Source organism: Carassius gibelio, chromosome A22 (genome assembly GCF_023724105.1).
Source record: "Carassius gibelio isolate Cgi1373 ecotype wild population from Czech Republic chromosome A22, carGib1.2-hapl.c, whole genome shotgun sequence".
NCBI lineage: Eukaryota > Metazoa > Chordata > Actinopteri > Cypriniformes > Cyprinidae > Carassius > Carassius gibelio.
This window is the reverse complement of record NC_068392.1, coordinates 19,380,795-19,400,219: the sequence shown is the minus strand read 5'-3', so window position 1 is coordinate 19,400,219 and position 19,425 is coordinate 19,380,795. Positions and strand designations below refer to the sequence as shown.

Sequence of the window (19,425 nt, the reverse complement as noted above, 5' to 3'; positions counted from 1 at the left end):
CTTTGTCTACTCCAAACTTCCTTTGGACACTGTAGTATATATAGATTATCTTATCCAATTATTATCAAATTATTATATAAACCAAAGCTTGGATAAATGATACATCCAAATGCTCAAATAAGTTGGCGCCTGATCACAATGTTATATTCTTTCATTCATAGCACTTTAAAGCACCAAGGTCAAAGTAGCGAGAGTCACGCAATCAATTGTCTGTACTCGTTGCCATCACTGATCCAAAGGCTTCAGTAGAAACAATGAGGATATATCCAACTGAGGATGGAGGCTTACATCCTGCTTGCACTTTAACATTATTTGACTTGAGGGCAGAACTATTGACTTTTCCCCAGCATTGACGACAAGAACAATATGAATAAAGACGCATTTGCATTTCTGCTGTGGGCGAGAGTGAGTATAGTGTAGTATCTTATATAATCATCACAAATTAATATTTAACACTTCATTAAGTAAAAAAAGAATACACAATTAGTGGTTACTGTACCAACAAGGAATCAAACTAGTACACCTGCACTTAAAATAACACGACATGCACATGAACCACATCCGGTTACATGTTAACAGAATTTCAGCATTTGTTAATTCTATAAGAATTCTGACCGAGAGAGGAAGATTTTGGAATGATACTAATGTTAGAATGTTTCTAAACTCCATTTTAAAAGTCACATGACTTAGAAGATAGTTTGAATTAATAGATTCCTTGGTGTGACTCTATAAAACCATTCCACTTTGTTAACAAATTGTAAGTAATTTTAAACAATTTTTTTGACTTTTAACATTTATGAATTAATTAAATGTCAGCAATAAACAAAACTGCACAAATTGTAGCGATCACGAGGAAGGTCCGCGTACAGTAAAGTGGATAGTATACAACACCCCATCAGTTATATTCAGGTCTATAGTTCCACCTGCTGGCGCAGTTTTGTAACTTCTTAGAGAAAACTAAGTTGTTATAACGAGAAAACGAACTTCGTTATGTAGAGAAAACGAGAAAATTAAGTCGTTATAACGAGAAAACGAACTTCGTTATGTCGAGATAATAAGAAAATTAAGTCGTTATAACGAGAAAACGACCTTCGTTATGTCGAGATAACGAGAAAATTAAGTTGTTATAACGAGAAAACAAGAAGAAAAAAAATTATAATGCATGGCCGCCTAGAACTTCCGTAATATAAAACCATTCCACTATGTTAACAAATTTTGTAGTGATAAACAATTTTTTCAACATTTAAGTCACAAACTGTTGCTAAAATAACACCAAAAATTCATCTTAAAGTAACAGGCGTTCAGAAAGAGGTTCTTACATGGTGTTTTTGTGTGAACTGGGCGTAACGGGCCTCTGGAGTGGCTCGTCTGTGCTGCGTGTTGACGGAGGATACCATCTTCTCTTCATCTTCACCGTGTTGGTCATTATCTACAAAGCCCCAGAGAGACACGTATCATCTGATTGTCCAAACACACTGTTCGCAAGTGAATCGTTTCTTTTGAACTGGTTCTTTTTAGTGAACTAAAAGATTGGACTGAAGCATCTGAACAGTTTATGTCTCGAGCAGCAAGATCCACAAGTTACTCAATCAAAACTCACTTTCAGACACCTGCCAGCCACTTCAGCTCAAAATGAGTCGAAATAGCATAACACCATTATCAGGTGCTTTAATAATATAATTGTGTATTTGGTTAATCGGTTATTTAAACCAGTTTATTGAAACAAACCGTTCAAACAAACCAGTTTGCTGAAAATAATCTGCCTTACCCTTCTACCTGAGGCTCTGGATTACAGATAATAATGGTTTATTTTCTTGCAGAGACTGATCATTTCTCTTCATAAGATCAGGAGCCACAGGGATTCATTTTGTGTTGCCTGTATATGCTTTTTTAACTCTCAAATGAAAATGAACCAAAGACCGCAGTTTCAGCTAAAAATCTTCTTTACTGTATACTGAATAAAAAAAAGCAACTACATGTTGGACGGCCTGAGGGTGTGTAAATCATGGGGTAATTTACATTTTCAGTGCACTATCCCTTTAAATGGACTTTGATCATTCTTCTTATATTAATCCTTTACAGGCCTTGACCTACAGTACCCCTGTGTGTGAAGTTTTGGGCCAGACTTGTGTACTGTGATGTACTGTTTACCCCGAGATACTCTGCTGTCAGCAAAGATTCTCCGCTGAGCTCTTTCGGCTCAGGCTGCAGGACTTCCTCTTTATCTAGGTCTGCCTCCATCACATCTTCCTGTTAAGATAAAAGAGTTCGATCAAAGGACTGTGTGGTAAATCTTTTAAAACCTGCCAATAAAATGCATGTCGCAGCGATAGCCTTTCACACAGATTATGTGAAATCATTTCTCACAAGACATGATCAAAGTGAACTACCTCATCATCGTCGTCGTCGTCATCCTCCTCTTCATCATCTGACTCAGGATCATGTTCAGGGATGTCCGCTGTTTATGGCAGAATCATTAATGAATATAAAAGATGAAATATGACAAATATGAGAAACATTTTTGAAGAACATCCTAGCAACTCTTTGCAATTCAGTGAACTTGTGAACAACATAGACAACCATCATAAATGCAATTAAAAAACAATTCAAATGACTCTATTTCACATCATACAGACCAAGTTTATGATATTTTAAGGTGCTTTTCCATTCCCTTTTAATCTGATAACCTGGTTCTCACTCACTTTCATTTTACTGAAAAAGTAGTTTTCTCCATGGAAGAAAAAAGTGATGTGGCTTAAACAGGGTGATGACAGATTTATTCATTTGCTTATCAATTTTCAGGTAAATATTTCTTACTTGTCTTACCTGAGTTAAGCTGCCTGATGATGAATTCAATTTGTCTGTTGAGTTCAGTATTTTCTTCTTTACTGTAACAGCGTAAGATCTCCTCCATACTCTAATCACAACAACAAAGTCCTCACATTACGCAACACAACAGAGACTAATTACTTTTTCATCCAATAGTCTTTGTTTCCTGCAGGAATTTTCTCCATAGCAATAATATATATATATATATATATATATATATATATATATATATATATATATATATATATATACATTTTTTTTTTTATTTCTTCTGCTCAGGATGCATTTATTTGATCAAAAATGCAGTAAAAAAATTTAAAAAATGCAGTCTTTGTTTCCACATGACCCTTCAGAAAATAACACGCTGATTTGATAAAGAAACTTTTCTGATTATTATCAATGTTGAAAACAGTTGTGCTATTTAAGATTTTTGTGGAAACGGTAATACACATTTCTGTGATTAATAGAACATTATTTATTTAAAATATATATTTTTTATTATACTATAAATGCATTTACTGTAATTTTTTATCAATTTAATGCATCCTTGGTAAATTATATAATAATTTATATAAAATTTACTGATTATATAATAAGTGTAGGGAGTGTAGTTTTGTTTGACAGTGACTTTTTTTTATTTAACTTAAGGATTAGCTATGTGTTGAGTAGTGTTTCCTCTAGGATTTTTAAACAAACGAATAAAACTTTTTCTTTCTCAAACAGTAACCTTCTCATTTGTTGCGTCATATATCACTGTTTAACTTTGAAAGTTTTAAATGTTATCGCAAAAATGCAATGAATGATTTTTATTACTCTTACCATCTGTTTAGCTTCCTCTCGTATCTCTGGCACGGACAGGATGCTATATAAAGCTCCGTTCACATAGTACCGAATCTATAAACAGGAACCCAAACATGTAATGACCATTTGAAACTTTGCATCTGAAACACTTTCATCCACTACCAGCCGAAGTTTAAACACGCATCTTAAAATAATTTTCGACTAAACTTCAACTGTATGGTTATAAAAGCTTTGTACACAATTACGACACTTTGTTTCATATTTGATTAACTTTGCATTGTTGATTGAACTGACTTAAATCAGAACTGAAGTAACTGATCTAAATAATAGCACTATTGTATTCTGCAGAGCTGCTTTAAAGCAGAACTTACATTTGTTTCTTTGTAAATTGTTTTATATCTGATGAATTTTCCAGCATTGACACTTATTTTTTGGTTTATCACTGTGAAGCTGTTTTGAAACAATCTGTATTATATAATGCAGCAGAGACAAAAATTACATGATTTTTTGTTTGTTGGTTTGTTTGTTTGTAATGACTGTATATATACACATTTCCCTGAACCAAGTACATTTCTACAGCTGTTATTATGTTTAAATGAAAACGAAAGGGGGCAGAGGTATTTGATATCATAATTTGTTTTATTGTAACTATACAGAGAGGAAAATTGCAGTAGCTAAGGCTGTTATCGGATGTTATCAAGTACGCTGCTGTTTGCAGAATTACCGGATTTGCGTCGTTGCGGACATCACACTCCCGAGTCGAATGTGCAAAGTCCGAACTACCGAGGATGCATGTCCAAAATCAACCGCGGTGGAAACAGGTCTGGGGGAAAAAAGTTCCTGGTACAAATGTTCTGGGTAATTTTGGTGGAAAACCGGCATTATTCCACTTGATCTCACAGCTGCTTATGATACCACTGATCATGGCATTTTATTTGTGGTGATTGGGCAGATGTTGTTGGTATTAAGGGTACAGCCTCAGATTGGTTTAAGTCATATTCAAAGGATAGGTCTTTTTCAGATTGAATTGGGAATTTGTGTTCTACATCAACTAACTTACATAGTGGTGTGCCACAGGGCTCTTTACTCGGCCCTATTTTATTTACATAGTATATGTGCCCATTATGGCTCAGTTTTTTTGTAAATACAATATTATGTATCATCTATACACATATGTTACTCATTAATTAATTCCAATTGATCCAAAAGGCTCCTAATCATTTAATGAACTTGTACAGGGCTGGGTTTTTAAGGGACTTTTTCTGTGGTTGCTGCTCACTTGTCGAACTCTCTTCCATGCATTTAAAATCTTAGATCTGATTAGAGTGAACAGGATTTAATTATTTTGCATAGATGTTTGTATTGTTTATGTTGTACTTATTATGGTTTTTATTATTCACTTCAGTCAACGCCAGTTGTTTTAAATGTGCTAAAGAAATGCATTTGTAATTTATTGTATGTTTGACCACATGTTAAATGTTTCTTTAATAAACTAAATGTTTCATTGTTGTAACAATTGTCTTGCTCAGTTCTAATTTACATAAAAAAAGTATTAACTTTAACATTGTTTAAAATATGATTATTATTAATAGTTGATTGCACTAAGTTTTAGTTTTTCAATTAATATTAAAAATGACTGATTTAAAAAAAAAATATATAAAAAAAATTAAGGAAATAAAACAATTATCCAAATTTTTCAAAAGAAAATTTTAATCTTAAAAAAAAAAATGTTTTGAGGTGCTGAGCAAATTCAGTATGGAATATAATAGTGTAGGCTTGATTATCCATTTCAAACATTTCACAAAAGGAGAGAAATCTTTATGGTACATTTGCAAGACAAACTTTTAAAATCCAAAGCAGACAAAAGCGTTCTTTTTTGAGAATTGTCTGACGTAAAAAGGACTAAGCTAATTGACGCCTTTAGTATTCACTGTCACTGTATTTAGGAAGGCGGTAAACAAACTCAAATAACACACCTTGTTTGTGCATAAAGCGGTTATGCAATTACTGTTTTACCTCATGGTTCTCATGTCCCAGGAGCTCCGTCAGGACTTTTAGGACATGCTTGGCCGCCTCTGCGCATTTCTTCTTTCCTGAAATGTAAGACATACAACAATAAACAATGCACTCCTTATAGTCCATTTACATCTGTTTACTTTAGAAAATCTAACAAAAAAGTTGTAACAGGCTAAATAGAGGATGATTAGCAACAATGCAATTGTTTACACATATCTTTATTTCTTTGATAAGTATTGATTACTATATCATTGTGGTGGTGTATCTGGTACCTTGAGTGCGCAGACAGAGGTTCATGAGGAGGGAGATGGCATATTCAAGCGTGTAGTCAGACAGACAGTCGAAGTCATGGAGCTCTTTTACCAACCAGACAATCAGACCGTCTCTGATCATGGCAGACTGTTGTGCTCGCCTGCACACAGCAGAATATGCAAAAACACTTGGTATTTTTGAGCCATTTAAAATGTGCCGTGTTGGAAATCCTTTACCTCATTTGGCATTCCCCAGTCAAAAATCAGCTCATAAATTTCTCATTGTGGTATCTTTTCACCAAAACTTGGATTCAAACTTCTTGTCTAGTTTTAGTTAGCAATTAATTTAATTTAAATTATTTTAATCCGCAACTGAAAACACATTATTACAGTTTGTAGGTTTATTAACATATATGAACAAAAGACGTACCTGAGGCTGAGTTTTTGCAGTGCTCCAAGGACATTTTCTCGAGTTACAGACTCTTTGTCTTCAGTCTTCAGACAGTCGAGCAGAAACCTCAGTAAAGAAGGTATCTGAGACAGGTACATACGTCCTGGGTGTGCAATAGTGTATGAGTCCATGGAAAACACATTTCAGAAGTAAAGAATGATTTTTACACAATGGCAATTTTGTGAAAATTCTGCTCCAAGAATTTGAGAAATGAGAACCAGAAGAGAGATTGACATTTTTCTTAAAACAATATCAATTATCAATTAATAACTCATTAATTGCTCATATCTGCCAAACAGAATAAAGGTGGGGGTCACATAAGCAAAATTTATATTAAAATGTAACAGCACGAAGGGTCTGCTGTCAAAAGTGACATCAAAATGACGAATGTAGTGTAGCGTTCAATGCGACAAATCCATGTGGCCAATATGAACTCGTGGGGAATTCTTTCGCCCTTAGGCAAAACTTCTAAATACAATCTACATAATTTGACCAAACAACAATAAAACAGAGTTTGATGTAGGGTTCAAATTTTTTTATTCTAGCCTATACATTTTGGAAGTTATGCAACATTTTGCATATTATAGTGCCACCTAGAGTATTGGAGATTGGTGTGTTTTTATGATTAACGAGTGAGATCTTATCCCATCAAGTTTGTTTATTCTCTGATACACATAAAGGTCACATTAGCAATGTACTATTATTATGAATTATGAATAATCCATTGACTCTTCTCAATTGTTTATTGAACATAGCCATCAATCCGCTGAATGTAGTGTAACATTCAATGTGCAAATCCACAACTTGACATTGTGTGGAATTCTTTTGCCCTTCTGTTAATTCCTACCGAAATAACCTGGTCCACAGTGGCAAATAGAGCGATCAATGCACTGAATGTAGTGTAGAGATCAATGTGACCAATCCACATGACCAACTTGATCTTGTGTGGAATCGTGAGAATTCCTGTTGAGATAGATTTATTCTGTGAGAATTCACTGAATAATCACACCTTCACTTTGAAAAAGTAGGTATTCATAAAATGTTAAATGCCCCAAAAAGTTTGAAGTGGAAATAAAAATCCACCTGCACAACTGATTCAGTGACAGAATTTAAATTCTAGCCTGTTATACAAATATCTTGCACATTATAGCGCCACCTAGAGCGTCGGAGGGATGTGTATTTATGATGAATGGATGGGATTTGGGGCCATCCTATCAAGTTTGTTTACGGCCTCTGACACACAAACTGGTTTAAGGAAGAAAAAGAAGAAGACTGGAACAAACAAAACCAGACTTCTCTGCTTGAAGCGAAGACATTTTCACTTACCACCACACAAAGAGGCAAAGGCATTGATCAGTCGAGCCATATACTGTCTGACAATCCCATTTTTGGATTTCATCAGATGAAGAACGGTTTTCTGTAAAGTAAACAACAACAAAAATGTTGTATTTTATTTTGTATTTTTTCTTGCTGTTTCATATTGCTTTTGGCCCAATTAGTTGTTCCTTACTGTGAAAAGGCCTATTTTGTCTTCCTTCTAAGTTTATTCTGGATTTAAGTAACATGATCTATTGTCTTTCAGTCTGCACAAAAACTGAAAGGTGACCTAAAAGCATGTGTGACTCAACTGCTTTAAGGAACTTGCTGACAATGATTGGAAATTATGAGTCAAGATGTCATGTTATCTGCTTAAACCTGATCTGCCACATTCAGGTTCATTCTAAACACCTGAAAAAGACTGATGGCAATCACTTTTTAGAAAAGGACCAGGTCACAGACAGCACAAGTCGTTTTAAATGTTTTAATCGTTTTGATGTAAGTGTACTCATTCTGAACCGCAAAACAAAAATGTATCAAAATCTGGATAGAAATGCAATGTAAATATATTGTAATGTACCTGTTTGGGACTGTAGCGCTCCAGAAGATCATTACTGATGAAGGCTTGCAAAACCATGTCTCTTTGCTCACCTTGCAGAGATCTGGTTAACCTCTGGACAATAACAACAATAAAATGACATGTAAGGTGAAAACCAATGTATGTGTCTCAATGTGTATTCTAAAGGGCAGGAAATACTTCAAAGTTGGAGATAAAACAACAAAATATAATGGGATACATCAGTGATGTGTTTAGCTTCCTAACAGTAATTCTGAGTTACCCAGCGCAAAGCTTGAAGCAGCAAAGCCTTCAGTCGATCTGATCCATTCACTAGGTCTTTCTTCAGCTTCTCGTAGTCAAGGGAAGGCAACAATGGCACGTCTTTGGGCCTCCTGACAGCAGGAAATAAAAGGATGATGAATCGGCGCACAAGATCCTGCTCATCAGGTTACTGATGGGAATATTTATATCTCTGGGATCAGAGTCATGTTTCCATAGTCTGGTTTGTTTGCATTTATAGAAATTTATCTTTTTGAATGACCTGACAAGTATAAGATGCTAAAGTTAACACGCTATGTAAGATATTAATTATTTATGTTTAAAAATGTTCAAAAAAAGTAAAAAAAGAAAAGATAATTACACTTTTACCCTGATTTCTAAAGACTCTAAAATGCCATTATTTAATTCTATTCAAAGCATATCTTACATAAATAAATAAATCTGGATATTATGAATTTATGGATTATTGTGAATAAAATAAAACCAATTAACAAGGACACTTTATTGTTCAGGTTTCTTCTGAATTGTTATTTATTTTATTTTATTTTTTAAATATATTCTACAAATATATAACAAGACACTGTAAATGTATCGTAATTAGAAGAAAAAAATCCAGAGACCTGCTAGGCAAGAATAGATTTTCTACAAATTGTTTTAATCAATCAATCAATCAAAAAACAAACACACAAACAAATACTTACTGAGGTGTGACCGATGCCCGCAGCATTGAGGAAGCCTAAACGAAAAAAAAAAAAAAAATGTACGTCATTGGAATCTGTTGAAATATTGGCTTGCCAATGAAAATAAAATGCCTGTGTGTTAATGAAATGTTATTTATTATAGTTGGTTACTCTAAAGTATGTGAGTATTCATGCTTTTGCGGTATTAACTAGCATGTGTTCTGCAATACAATGCATGCAGTGCGGTGGGGTTATGTGTGCAGATACACGGCACGCAATGATTGACCTGAAACAGTGAATACCCTGCTTTCACAAAGCAGGGAGGGATGTTAGTGAAAGTAATTCCCTACGCTCATTTACTGTGCTGCACCTGCACGGTCTAATTTCCAACTAAGCTTAAGAGCGCGGCAAATTCAGGCATCTCAAATATGCAATCAGAAGCCATTCCTTGGGGGAGGCTTACACCGAAACCTGCGGGAAGACGGATCATGTGAGCACAAACTCAGGAGAGTGGTCCCCATTATTGGGAGTGTGAGAAATGGTGATATCAGTCTGATTTCAAGTTTATGGGTAAGTTATGTGAAGCCAAATTTCCTGTCAAATATAAACATCCTTCTCTGAAGGGCTGAGTGAGTCATGCTAGATTAACTTCAAACTGGTTTGAGGAAATGTTCCCGATAGACGCCATTATGTACACCAACATTCTCAAGTTTGGCCAATCTTAAGTGTTTGCTCTAAATATTTGCAGTTTGTAGGCGTATGTGGATTTCACAATGACAAGGGGTTGAACTTTACGAGAGTATCCTGGTCCAGGGCTGATTCACTGTCATCTTTTTAAATAAATAAAGCCATTTAAACACTACCAATTAAAAGTTTGGAATCATAACTATTTGAAAATGTTCTTGAAAGAAGTCTCTGCTGCTCACCAAGGCTGTATTTATTTGATAAAAAATACAGTAATATTGTAAAATATAAGTTAAAGTAACTACTTTCTACTTGAGTATGTGTTTTTTCAGCATCATTCCTCCAGTCTTCAGTGTCACATGATCTTCAGAAATCATTATTATATACTGATTTGCTGCTCAATAAATATTTCTGATTATTATCAATGCTGAAAACTATTTTTGTTGTTTGATTATTTGGGAAAACGTGACATATTGCCATTTAAAAGTTTTTTTTTTTTTTTTTTTTATAATAAATACATGATTATTATTGCAATAAATGTATTATATTATCATATTGTTCCCCGCTCTTTAAATAAACTGTGACTTCCTGGCATCAGATATAAACACACACACACACACACACCCGCCTACATTTACATATTAGCATGGCAACTTTTTGTTCAGAAACAGGAAGAAGGAAAAACTTTGCACAGAATAACAAATAATACACACACATAAAATAAATAATAATTGGCTATGATGTATCCCAATTCAAATTCATTGTGATTCAAATTCATTCACTTTGTGAAAACAAGTCTTATTATCAAAAAAGGCTTTTACACTGATATTGTTTACAAAAACCTTTATTAAAAAAATAAACTAAAAAAGACTTGTTTTGAAGAGTTGAACACATAAGCAGCAAATTATTAATTTTTGATGTATTATTGATTGAATTCTGTGCAAAGGGCAAAGTTTTTCCTTCTTCCTTCTCCATGGCCCAGTGGCTCAAGTTTCTGAACAACACATTGGCACATTGATATGTAAATGTAGGCATTCCTGTGTTTTTAATCTGACACCAGGAAGTCGCAGATTATTTATAAAAGGAAAACATGTAAAATACAATTTAAGATATTCAATCACATGACCCATACCGAGTGTATGTGTATATGTTCTTACTGTGACAGTTTTGTATGTCTACTGCTCACCGAAGTCAAGTGAAACACGGTCTTCAAAGTAATCTGTGCTATGTGTTTCCTTTGGGATTCTGCTACAATGTACATGAGTCGGACAAAGCACAGCATTCTTAAGAGTGAACAAGGACATTAGTCCCGTGACACTAGGGCGATCTAATGGGAACTAGAGGAAGTAGAGGGCTTTGGGATGAAATACAAGGGAGGAAGAGGACAGGCAGGGCCCATGGTTATAAAGGCAAGACCAGGGAGGCAGGAAGAAAGATGATGAAACATTCAGCAACTCACATATCCATCATCGTAAGGACTCATAGAGTGATATCCCTTCATGAACAGATGATCACACAAACACACAGAAGATATATATGACTGAGGACACGCTAGCTGGAAAGGCATGTTTAAACAGCATAATCCACCGCTATGTGACTCTTTATAGGGTCCCAATGTGAAAAATGATGGGTTTTGTAAGGAAAATGTTGCAAACCAAAACATTTTGGGTGGCTTTAAGTTACTAAACCATGATAGAAACTGAAAATAAGACACAAAATCCATAAAAAAAATAAAATAAAAAAAAATCCAGCAACAAAAATTCATTGATTAATTGCAAACTAGAAAAGCAATTCAAATGTTTCTTATGTTTTAAAAAAAATGTGAAACACACAAAATAAAATGTCAAGAAAAATAAGAAAAATCATATTGTGCTTAAAATAAAGCTTATTTTAGATTTTTGCCAATATGACATTATATTTATGACATTTTAGCAAATGTCATAATCTATAAAAATCTCATTGTTACAAAAATGCATTGTCTTGATATATCAAAATGGTCATAACCAAAATAATTGAAAATGACAAACTATGGTAGTTTGTCACTTTAAATTTTGCTGATTTTAATCAACACACACACAAACAATTTTTTTTATATTGTTGCAGTAATGAATCGCCATTGAGAGTAATGACAATTTTTTAATGCAAAAACATGCAGAACAGTGGTCAAACGTGTTCTTCTAACATGTCCCAAAAAAAAAAAAAAAAACAAAAAAAAAAAAAAAAACTCTTTGGAATGCAAAACTTGTTCTGTGTGAAGGCTTTGTTCAGACAGGAAAGTAAATGCTTTTTTTTTTTTTTTTTTTTGACAAATGACAAAGCAGAAAACCATGTGAAACAAATTCACACTTGCAAGTGCTTTGAAAATGAATTCAAATTCAAATTCCACGGGGGAAGTCGTGGCCTAATGGTTAGAGGGTTGGACTCCAAATCGAAGGGTTGTGGGTTCTAGTCTGGGGCTGCCCCGGGCGCCGCAGCATAAATGGCTGCCCACTGCTCCGGGTGTGTGCTCACAGTGTGTGTGTGTGTGTTCACTGCTCTGTGTGTGTGCATTTCGGATGGGTTAAATGCAGAGCACAAATTCTGAGTATGGGTCACCATACTTGGCTGAATGTCACTTCACTTCACTTTCACTTCACAAATCTGATTAGAAATGAGCCCCAGTGCGTTGTACATGTTACATGTATGCAAGACCATATGCAATGCTCACGCAATGAGGGAGTGAATTTAAATTGAGTCAAACAAGATTCATCATGTCGGACATTTCCCAGTTTGTCTGCTTTTAAAAATGACAGCTGCTTTTGAGTTTCGATGTCTGAGTCATATTTCTATGGAAGAAAAATTCCACCACGAAATAAAAGAAAAAGGTAATTGTGAGGTCATTTCACAATCCTTATTTTTATTCTAAGAAAAAAAACTAAAAGTGAGAACTGTGAGATACAAACGCAGAACTGTGAGACTTCTGAGAAGAAAGATATGAATTATGATACATAAACTCTCAGTGAAATGTGAGATAAAATGTTGCAATTACCTTTTTTATTGTACTGTATATTTGCAAAATAAGAAAGAAATAGTGGAGTGTAGATGCTTTAAAAAGCCAAATGCACATGAATATATAGTCAGTTTCTGTGAAGGCAGTGACTCACAGTGCCAGGTCTGGTGAAGTCCACGCTCTCAGCAGCACTCTGTCTCATGTGACCGCTGAAGAGCCGCATGCACACACCCTGCAGGTACTCCGGGGAGATCTGCAAAACATCAGACATATCCCCTGAGCACTTTGGGCAGAATTTTCTGCATTGCTGGCATTGTCCAGATAATGTGTGAGTTGATGTTTGCTTGCCATCTTTCCACAGACTGTGGCCTCCAGCGAATCCACCAGCTCGGCCGTGACGCCGATGAGGCTGTGATGGTCGGCCTGCAGCTCAGCGAATCTCCTCATGCAGATGGCCAACCTCCTTTCTGCCTCGGTCAGATGGAGCTGCATTTGCTGAATTGCTTCTGGGAGACCAAACACACACAGAGTCAAATAAGGGGCTGGTGAACACTCACGATGCAGAAGAGCCATATAGCCACAATACGGTACATTTAACCTATAATCGGGGTCCATAAGGTACACCAGCATCTGATTTTCCTCAGGTTATGTTCTTAACATGACAATACTTAGAACAAAAAGTATATTTTTGTTTGATGGTCATTTGCAAGGAAAAAAAAAAACGTTCATTAATCTTAGCTTATTAGGGACAAAATTATACATACCTTATTTAAATTATTAAATTACACACTATTATCTGTTATTATATTAAGATAAATCAAATTGAATTATTATCCACAGTAATGTGTTATCATGATTTACAATGTGACTGGAGATTCAGGATTAAATCTACTTCCCTTATTTTGTGAAAAATTTTTACACTTTTATTCTGTTACATTATATAATTTATTTCCTATTATGCCTTCAAGATAAAACTATTTACAACAAAACCATAACATTTGTATAAGCGGTAACAAAGACATATGTTAATAAAACGTCTAAATCAGTGGTTTTCAACCTGTGGTCCGCGGCCCCCTAGTGGGCCGCGGTGGTATTGCAGGTGGGCCGCCAATTATTTTCTGTTCATTTCTAGTCCATTCTAGGGCTGTGCGATTAAAAGAAAACGTCCTAAAATCACGATTTGAGCGTGCGCATATGCCTAACTCCAGGTTCACACACTGTCTGTGATGCGCCTTTTTTCTGAGCCAATGTTGACGGATCAGAGCGTTCTCACTGCGGTAAAAGGCTAGAAATAAAAATGTGCGAAAATAATTCATGTCTAACACATGAGCATAGAGTGAATTTGTTAGTGAACAGGATGCAGTTTAAGTGAGAGGAGACACGTTTTAAGTGTGCACACTCTCTCCTCGCAAAGCAGCGTGTATCTGAGCAAGCACGACCGGTTTTGTGACAGAGCAAAGGAAATCTGCTGCGAACAGAGAGATTCGCACTCATGCATTATTTTAATGTGCTTTCGCGTTATATTTATGCGCTCTCACTGCTGGCCGCATACACATACTGTATACACACTGCAAACACCTGAGGCACCGCTACAATTAATCTATGCTCTATGAACAATGCATGGCAAAAAAGAAAAAAAAGTCCCTGTATACAGAAATTTATATAAGTCTATACATTTTTTTACATCTTCACTATAGTGATAATTTTGACTTATGTCTGTTCTAGAGATGTTACAACTTTTTGATAAAGCTCTGATTGGTTTTCTTTTGGAAATATGTTTCAAATTAATCCTGAATGCATTTATGACTGTAAAAGCACAATTGCAAAATTGATCAAAAAAATCGCGATAGTTTTTTTTTTTTTTTGTCCATATCGCACAGCCCTAGTTTATTCAATAAATATGGTTTAAAATCTAGCTTCTGAGTACTAAGTTATTAACCCAACAATAGCGGGGTCAGTTAATTTTTTTGAAGTGGGCCGCGCAAACATATGTGTTTGGTTGTGTGGGCCGCGAGTTGAAAAAGGTTGGGAACCACTGGTCTAAATAATACTATTATTAGGGATACAATTATAAATATTGTAATTATTTAAACAACTTGGATTATATTACATTATTTTCCAATATTATTACCCCTTTTCTGACCAATGATTTAACTTAAATATCATGTTCTCATTGTTACTTTATACTTTACTCATTGTTACTAAATTTTATGATTTATTATTTTCAAAAATCATTATTTCATTTATATCACATTATGTCATCAATATATACTGTATATTTGAATTGTTTATTTAAATAATTAATTAAATTATAACATTATAGTATTTGAAAATAATGCTACTTTACACACCCAATGATTTTTTTATGACTTTTAAAGTAGTTGGTAATTACTGATAAATATTTGTGACCCTGGAAAACAAACCAGTCTTAAGTGTAATATATATATACATATATATATACTTTATTTTCTCGAAACACAGTCTGAAAGTTGAATAAATTATATTTCCACTGATGTATGGTTTGTTATGATTGGACAATATTTGTCCGAGATACAACTGACTGAAAATCTGGAATCTGAGGGTGCAAAAAATCTAAATATTGAGAAAATTGCCTTAAAATTTGTCCAAATTAAATACTTAGCAATGCATATTATCCATAGAAGAATCTATGAATTATCTTTATGATTATTTTCAAAAATCATTAAATATCAAGTATTTGGAGCAAAACTGTAATGTTTCTGTGACTGTTGTTGTTTAATATGCAATAAAAACAGCTAAATAATCAAATTATTAGGGACAAAAATATACACATTTTAATCAATTATTTAGTTAATTATTATCTACTATTATACATTTAGGAGCGGCATCAGAATAATTCACCTTTGTTGCCCTTTCCACCTTCGTTCTGGTTTCGTGGTGTTCAGGAGTTATGCCAAAAAGTCATTGTTCATCTTGATTGTTTAATGTCAACGAGTGTCCATCAAACTACATCAAGCAAAACATCCCAGTCTGCTCTTCAAAAACAACAATCACAGCCCATTGTTCTGACATAACATTAGAACATGTACATTTAATGATAATGAACAATGCATTTTGGCCCTTGCGATATGTAATTATTACGCAACTACAATCCTCAGGCTTTCTTATTTTACAAAAGAGATTCAGACATTAATAGGTGAGGTGAGTTTTTTGTAAAGTTCCAATTGTTTGATATCAAAATTCCAAGGTGCACTGTTCCTGTTCCAATTTACTCACCTCCAACTTTTAAACGCTCGTGTAAACACACACTATAGAAAAATACTGAATATTATAATAATATAATTTAGCATTTGTGTTTTATGAAACTTCTGAATCCTTATGCAATATGTTACCTCCATGCTCTAACACTTTTATGCATTAAAGGCTACTGTTATGTCCAGCTGTAAACACTTTGAAATGCATCTTCAAATTGTTCACAATATTTTAGCTTTACATTTCTACCTTGAAAGCTTTTACTTCCCCTTTTTCATATGCATGGATGTCAACTAAAGAAAAGACACATAAAGAAGCTTTTGCAGTGAACTGCAACATTACAATAAGGCTTAATGATTCAATAAATGTTAATCATTTCAATTGAGAAAATATCTTTAAGATGTGACACATTTAATTATTACCCACAGAAATGTGTGATCAAGATTTACAATGTGACTGGAGATTCAGGAGTAAAGCTGCTTCCTCTATAGCAGGGCTTCACAACTTTTTTTTTTTTTACACTCCACATAGTTTTATATTACACTTCATTCCTATTTAAATGTTTTATTTACTTTATACTTCCTCACAGTATACACAAAAAGGATACATATAAAGTCAGAAGCCTCGGTGTGTTTGAAGCTTTCAGAGTCACTGAGAGAAACTTCTCCAGCCTTTCTCTCAACTCCGGCATCCAGGAATCCTATGATCCGGTAAACAACAATGACAACACTGTAAAACCTCTTCTGCATCACGCAAGTGCTCAGTGTACATGAGGTTTATCAGACAGAATAATATGATTTTTCAGTATGCAACAATATGACGTACCTATAAGAAAGTGTTCCCCAGTATATCCTGTTTCTAAGAACTAACCTCAGTTTTCAGAGGGTTTTTGTTTTGTTGTGCAATGACTTTTAATCAGCTGGTGTTTTGGGGATTGGTATGTTGTACCTGGAAAAGCTCCTGGAAGGACGGGTGTACGGTGGGATTGGGCACGAACGGCAGGGCGTAGAACGGCAGGAATTCAGTGGTCTGGCTGAGTGTCGCCCCTCTGGTCTCCAGATAGTGCCTGAAATGTGTGATCCTGCCGTCAAACTCTCCTTTATCCTGTATTACGCAAACACATTTCACATAAAAAATAGAGAGTTTGCATTTTGACTGAAAGCTAATACTACACCATTAAAATACTGATTCAAGTCATGTATTTGACTGAAGGAGAGGTTTGCCTGAATGTTTTAGTTTATGAGGACATCTGTTGGTCAAACAGAATACATGCATCGTAGACTTGTCTACTCAATTAATAAAAAAAAAAGGTAATTTTATTGGTATTGCCAACAGTAAAATGCACTTACTTGTCTTCCTACAGGGGATTTCAGTGGGTATATTGTAAAATGAATTTGTAAGTAAAATTCCAGTTTCTGAGCTACTGGATCAAAATCCCGAATCTCCGCAGGAATATTTTTAGCCCACAGCTCAGAGAATACCTTATAGTCGCCATCATTAAAAGAGCTGAGCAGATCATCCTGTAGGGAAAAAACAAGTTATGAATTAACAATTAACTTTTCAGTCGCTTTTCATTTTTAAATCTAAATAAATAAATGCTTTTTCTGATCTACATGTAAACATTTTATAACTGTAAATGTATAACACACCCACATATATACAAATAATATATATATATATATAATTTGTGTAAATCATATAATTGTCAAGTAATTTATAAAAACTGAGCATTTCAGTTGCTTTTTATTTTTCAATCTTTTTAATTAAATGAAAAATTACAAATACTGAGATATTTGGTAACGACAGAGATTTTCTCAGATCATCATTTATTTATTTTTATTAAAATAGTAATATATTTTAAATTATATATACGATCCAAATACATTATGTGTGTATAACTACACTAAAATGAAGGTGAAGGGGAATAAGGTTAATAAGCGGTGTTGGGTACACTGATTTTGTATTAATAATGGTATATTATAAATTGTACATGATTAAAAATATGATTTCTCTTGAAAAGTGTAAAAGGTTTTGGAATTACAGCTAAAAACTAATAAATAATTAAAAATAAAAGACACTATTTAAAAAGTTAAATAAACTTTCGTTGATATGTTTATAATAAGATTGTAATAAAGCAAGCTAATCTGTAAAAAAAAAACACACTAGGCGTACAACAGACTGATTCTGTGATGTAAAAATGTTACATATATCAAATTTTACGCTTTCTAAATAGGGCACTTCTGGCTAATAACACTAACAAAACAGGAAAATGTAATTAAAGAGACAACTTAAAAGTTAACTTTCAGAAATGTTTTTATTAGAATTATATCCAAGCAAGGGAATCTAATAAAAACATTGTAATTTTTTTCGTGAATAATGGAGGTCAGTCTCACGTGACTGCTGATGGTTTTGGAGTCTCTCCGGGAGTGTCCTGCACTTCTGAGGGCAGGTTTGCCTTTGCCCTTGAGCTCCTTTTCAAACACTCTCGCAGTCTCTTCAAACTCAGCGAACCTCAGATACTGTAAAGAGTTACATTAGTTGTCATTGTCTGTTTATATTTGTGAAATGTTATTTAAATAGAGTGATCAGAGTCTTGGAAGCAGACCTCGTTGATCACTGACAGCAGATCACTTTCACTTGCAAGATCCTCACCCATCTTTACAGACTTTCTGGAGCTCACTGATAAACAAACTAAAAAAAAAAAAAAAAAAACTTGATTTTAATACTGGGATACTGTGACAGAAAACATCAGGTCACAAGATGATGCTATCACTGCCAAATACTAATATTACAAGTTAAAAGCATATTGGCTCAGTGGAAATCGACACAAATATATTTTGCTTTACAAATAAGTCACTTGAGAGCCTTTTTTTCCATCTTCAGCTCGAGGCCAAAACAAACTGGTTATGCAGAAATAAGATAAAGCGGCTCATATGTGCAGCTAAAAACACTACACGTGTTTGTTCGTAAATAATAATGAATTGAACAAACATTTACGTTATAACATCTATGAAAACAGGCGTGCGTGTACTCGATACTCGAAAAATAATAATAATAGAAACTCACCTCACTAACAATATTTGACGTACAGCCGTCGCTGAACATGTTTGATGTGTTTTCTGTCAAACCTGTAGAGATATGCACGCTATTCCAGACGATAACACGAGCTGTTTGGCTAACTGCGACGGTCGGTAACCATGAGGAAGACGCTTTCTCCTAGCAACCGCAACGGAACCGCCGGTTGCCGGATATATGTGTCGTAAAGAAATGTAGTTTTATGTAAGCTGAAGTGTAGTCCTTTTGACGTTAGAGTTTTAAATTATTTGTTTGTTTCTTTG

At 34.4% G+C, this 19,425-nt stretch overlaps 1 protein-coding gene across 1 annotated transcript in view; it reads right to left on the bottom strand.

The window, feature by feature from the left end:
* Positions 1 to 18,777, bottom strand: part of LOC127942406 (lisH domain-containing protein ARMC9) — a 31,947-nt gene extending 13,170 nt beyond the window's left edge. The window contains exons 1-21 of the mRNA XM_052538101.1: positions 18,693 to 18,777; positions 18,481 to 18,606; positions 17,437 to 17,607; positions 17,036 to 17,191; positions 16,695 to 16,787; positions 15,737 to 15,761; positions 13,205 to 13,362; positions 13,011 to 13,109; positions 11,327 to 11,362; positions 9,205 to 9,239; positions 8,505 to 8,616; positions 8,246 to 8,338; positions 7,675 to 7,765; positions 6,328 to 6,451; positions 5,919 to 6,058; positions 5,647 to 5,723; positions 3,649 to 3,723; positions 2,827 to 2,917; positions 2,391 to 2,458; positions 2,152 to 2,250; positions 1,320 to 1,429 (exon numbers count right to left, since the gene is read on the bottom strand). Of these exons, the coding sequence (XP_052394061.1) occupies positions 1,320 to 1,429; positions 2,152 to 2,250; positions 2,391 to 2,458; positions 2,827 to 2,917; positions 3,649 to 3,723; positions 5,647 to 5,723; positions 5,919 to 6,058; positions 6,328 to 6,451; positions 7,675 to 7,765; positions 8,246 to 8,338; positions 8,505 to 8,616; positions 9,205 to 9,239; positions 11,327 to 11,362; positions 13,011 to 13,109; positions 13,205 to 13,362; positions 15,737 to 15,761; positions 16,695 to 16,787; positions 17,036 to 17,191; positions 17,437 to 17,607; positions 18,481 to 18,606; positions 18,693 to 18,743 (2,030 nt within the window). The 5' untranslated portion in view covers positions 18,744 to 18,777. The remainder of the gene's footprint in view (positions 1 to 1,319; positions 1,430 to 2,151; positions 2,251 to 2,390; positions 2,459 to 2,826; positions 2,918 to 3,648; positions 3,724 to 5,646; positions 5,724 to 5,918; positions 6,059 to 6,327; positions 6,452 to 7,674; positions 7,766 to 8,245; positions 8,339 to 8,504; positions 8,617 to 9,204; positions 9,240 to 11,326; positions 11,363 to 13,010; positions 13,110 to 13,204; positions 13,363 to 15,736; positions 15,762 to 16,694; positions 16,788 to 17,035; positions 17,192 to 17,436; positions 17,608 to 18,480; positions 18,607 to 18,692) is intronic.
* Positions 18,778 to 19,425: the final 648 nt, after the last annotated feature.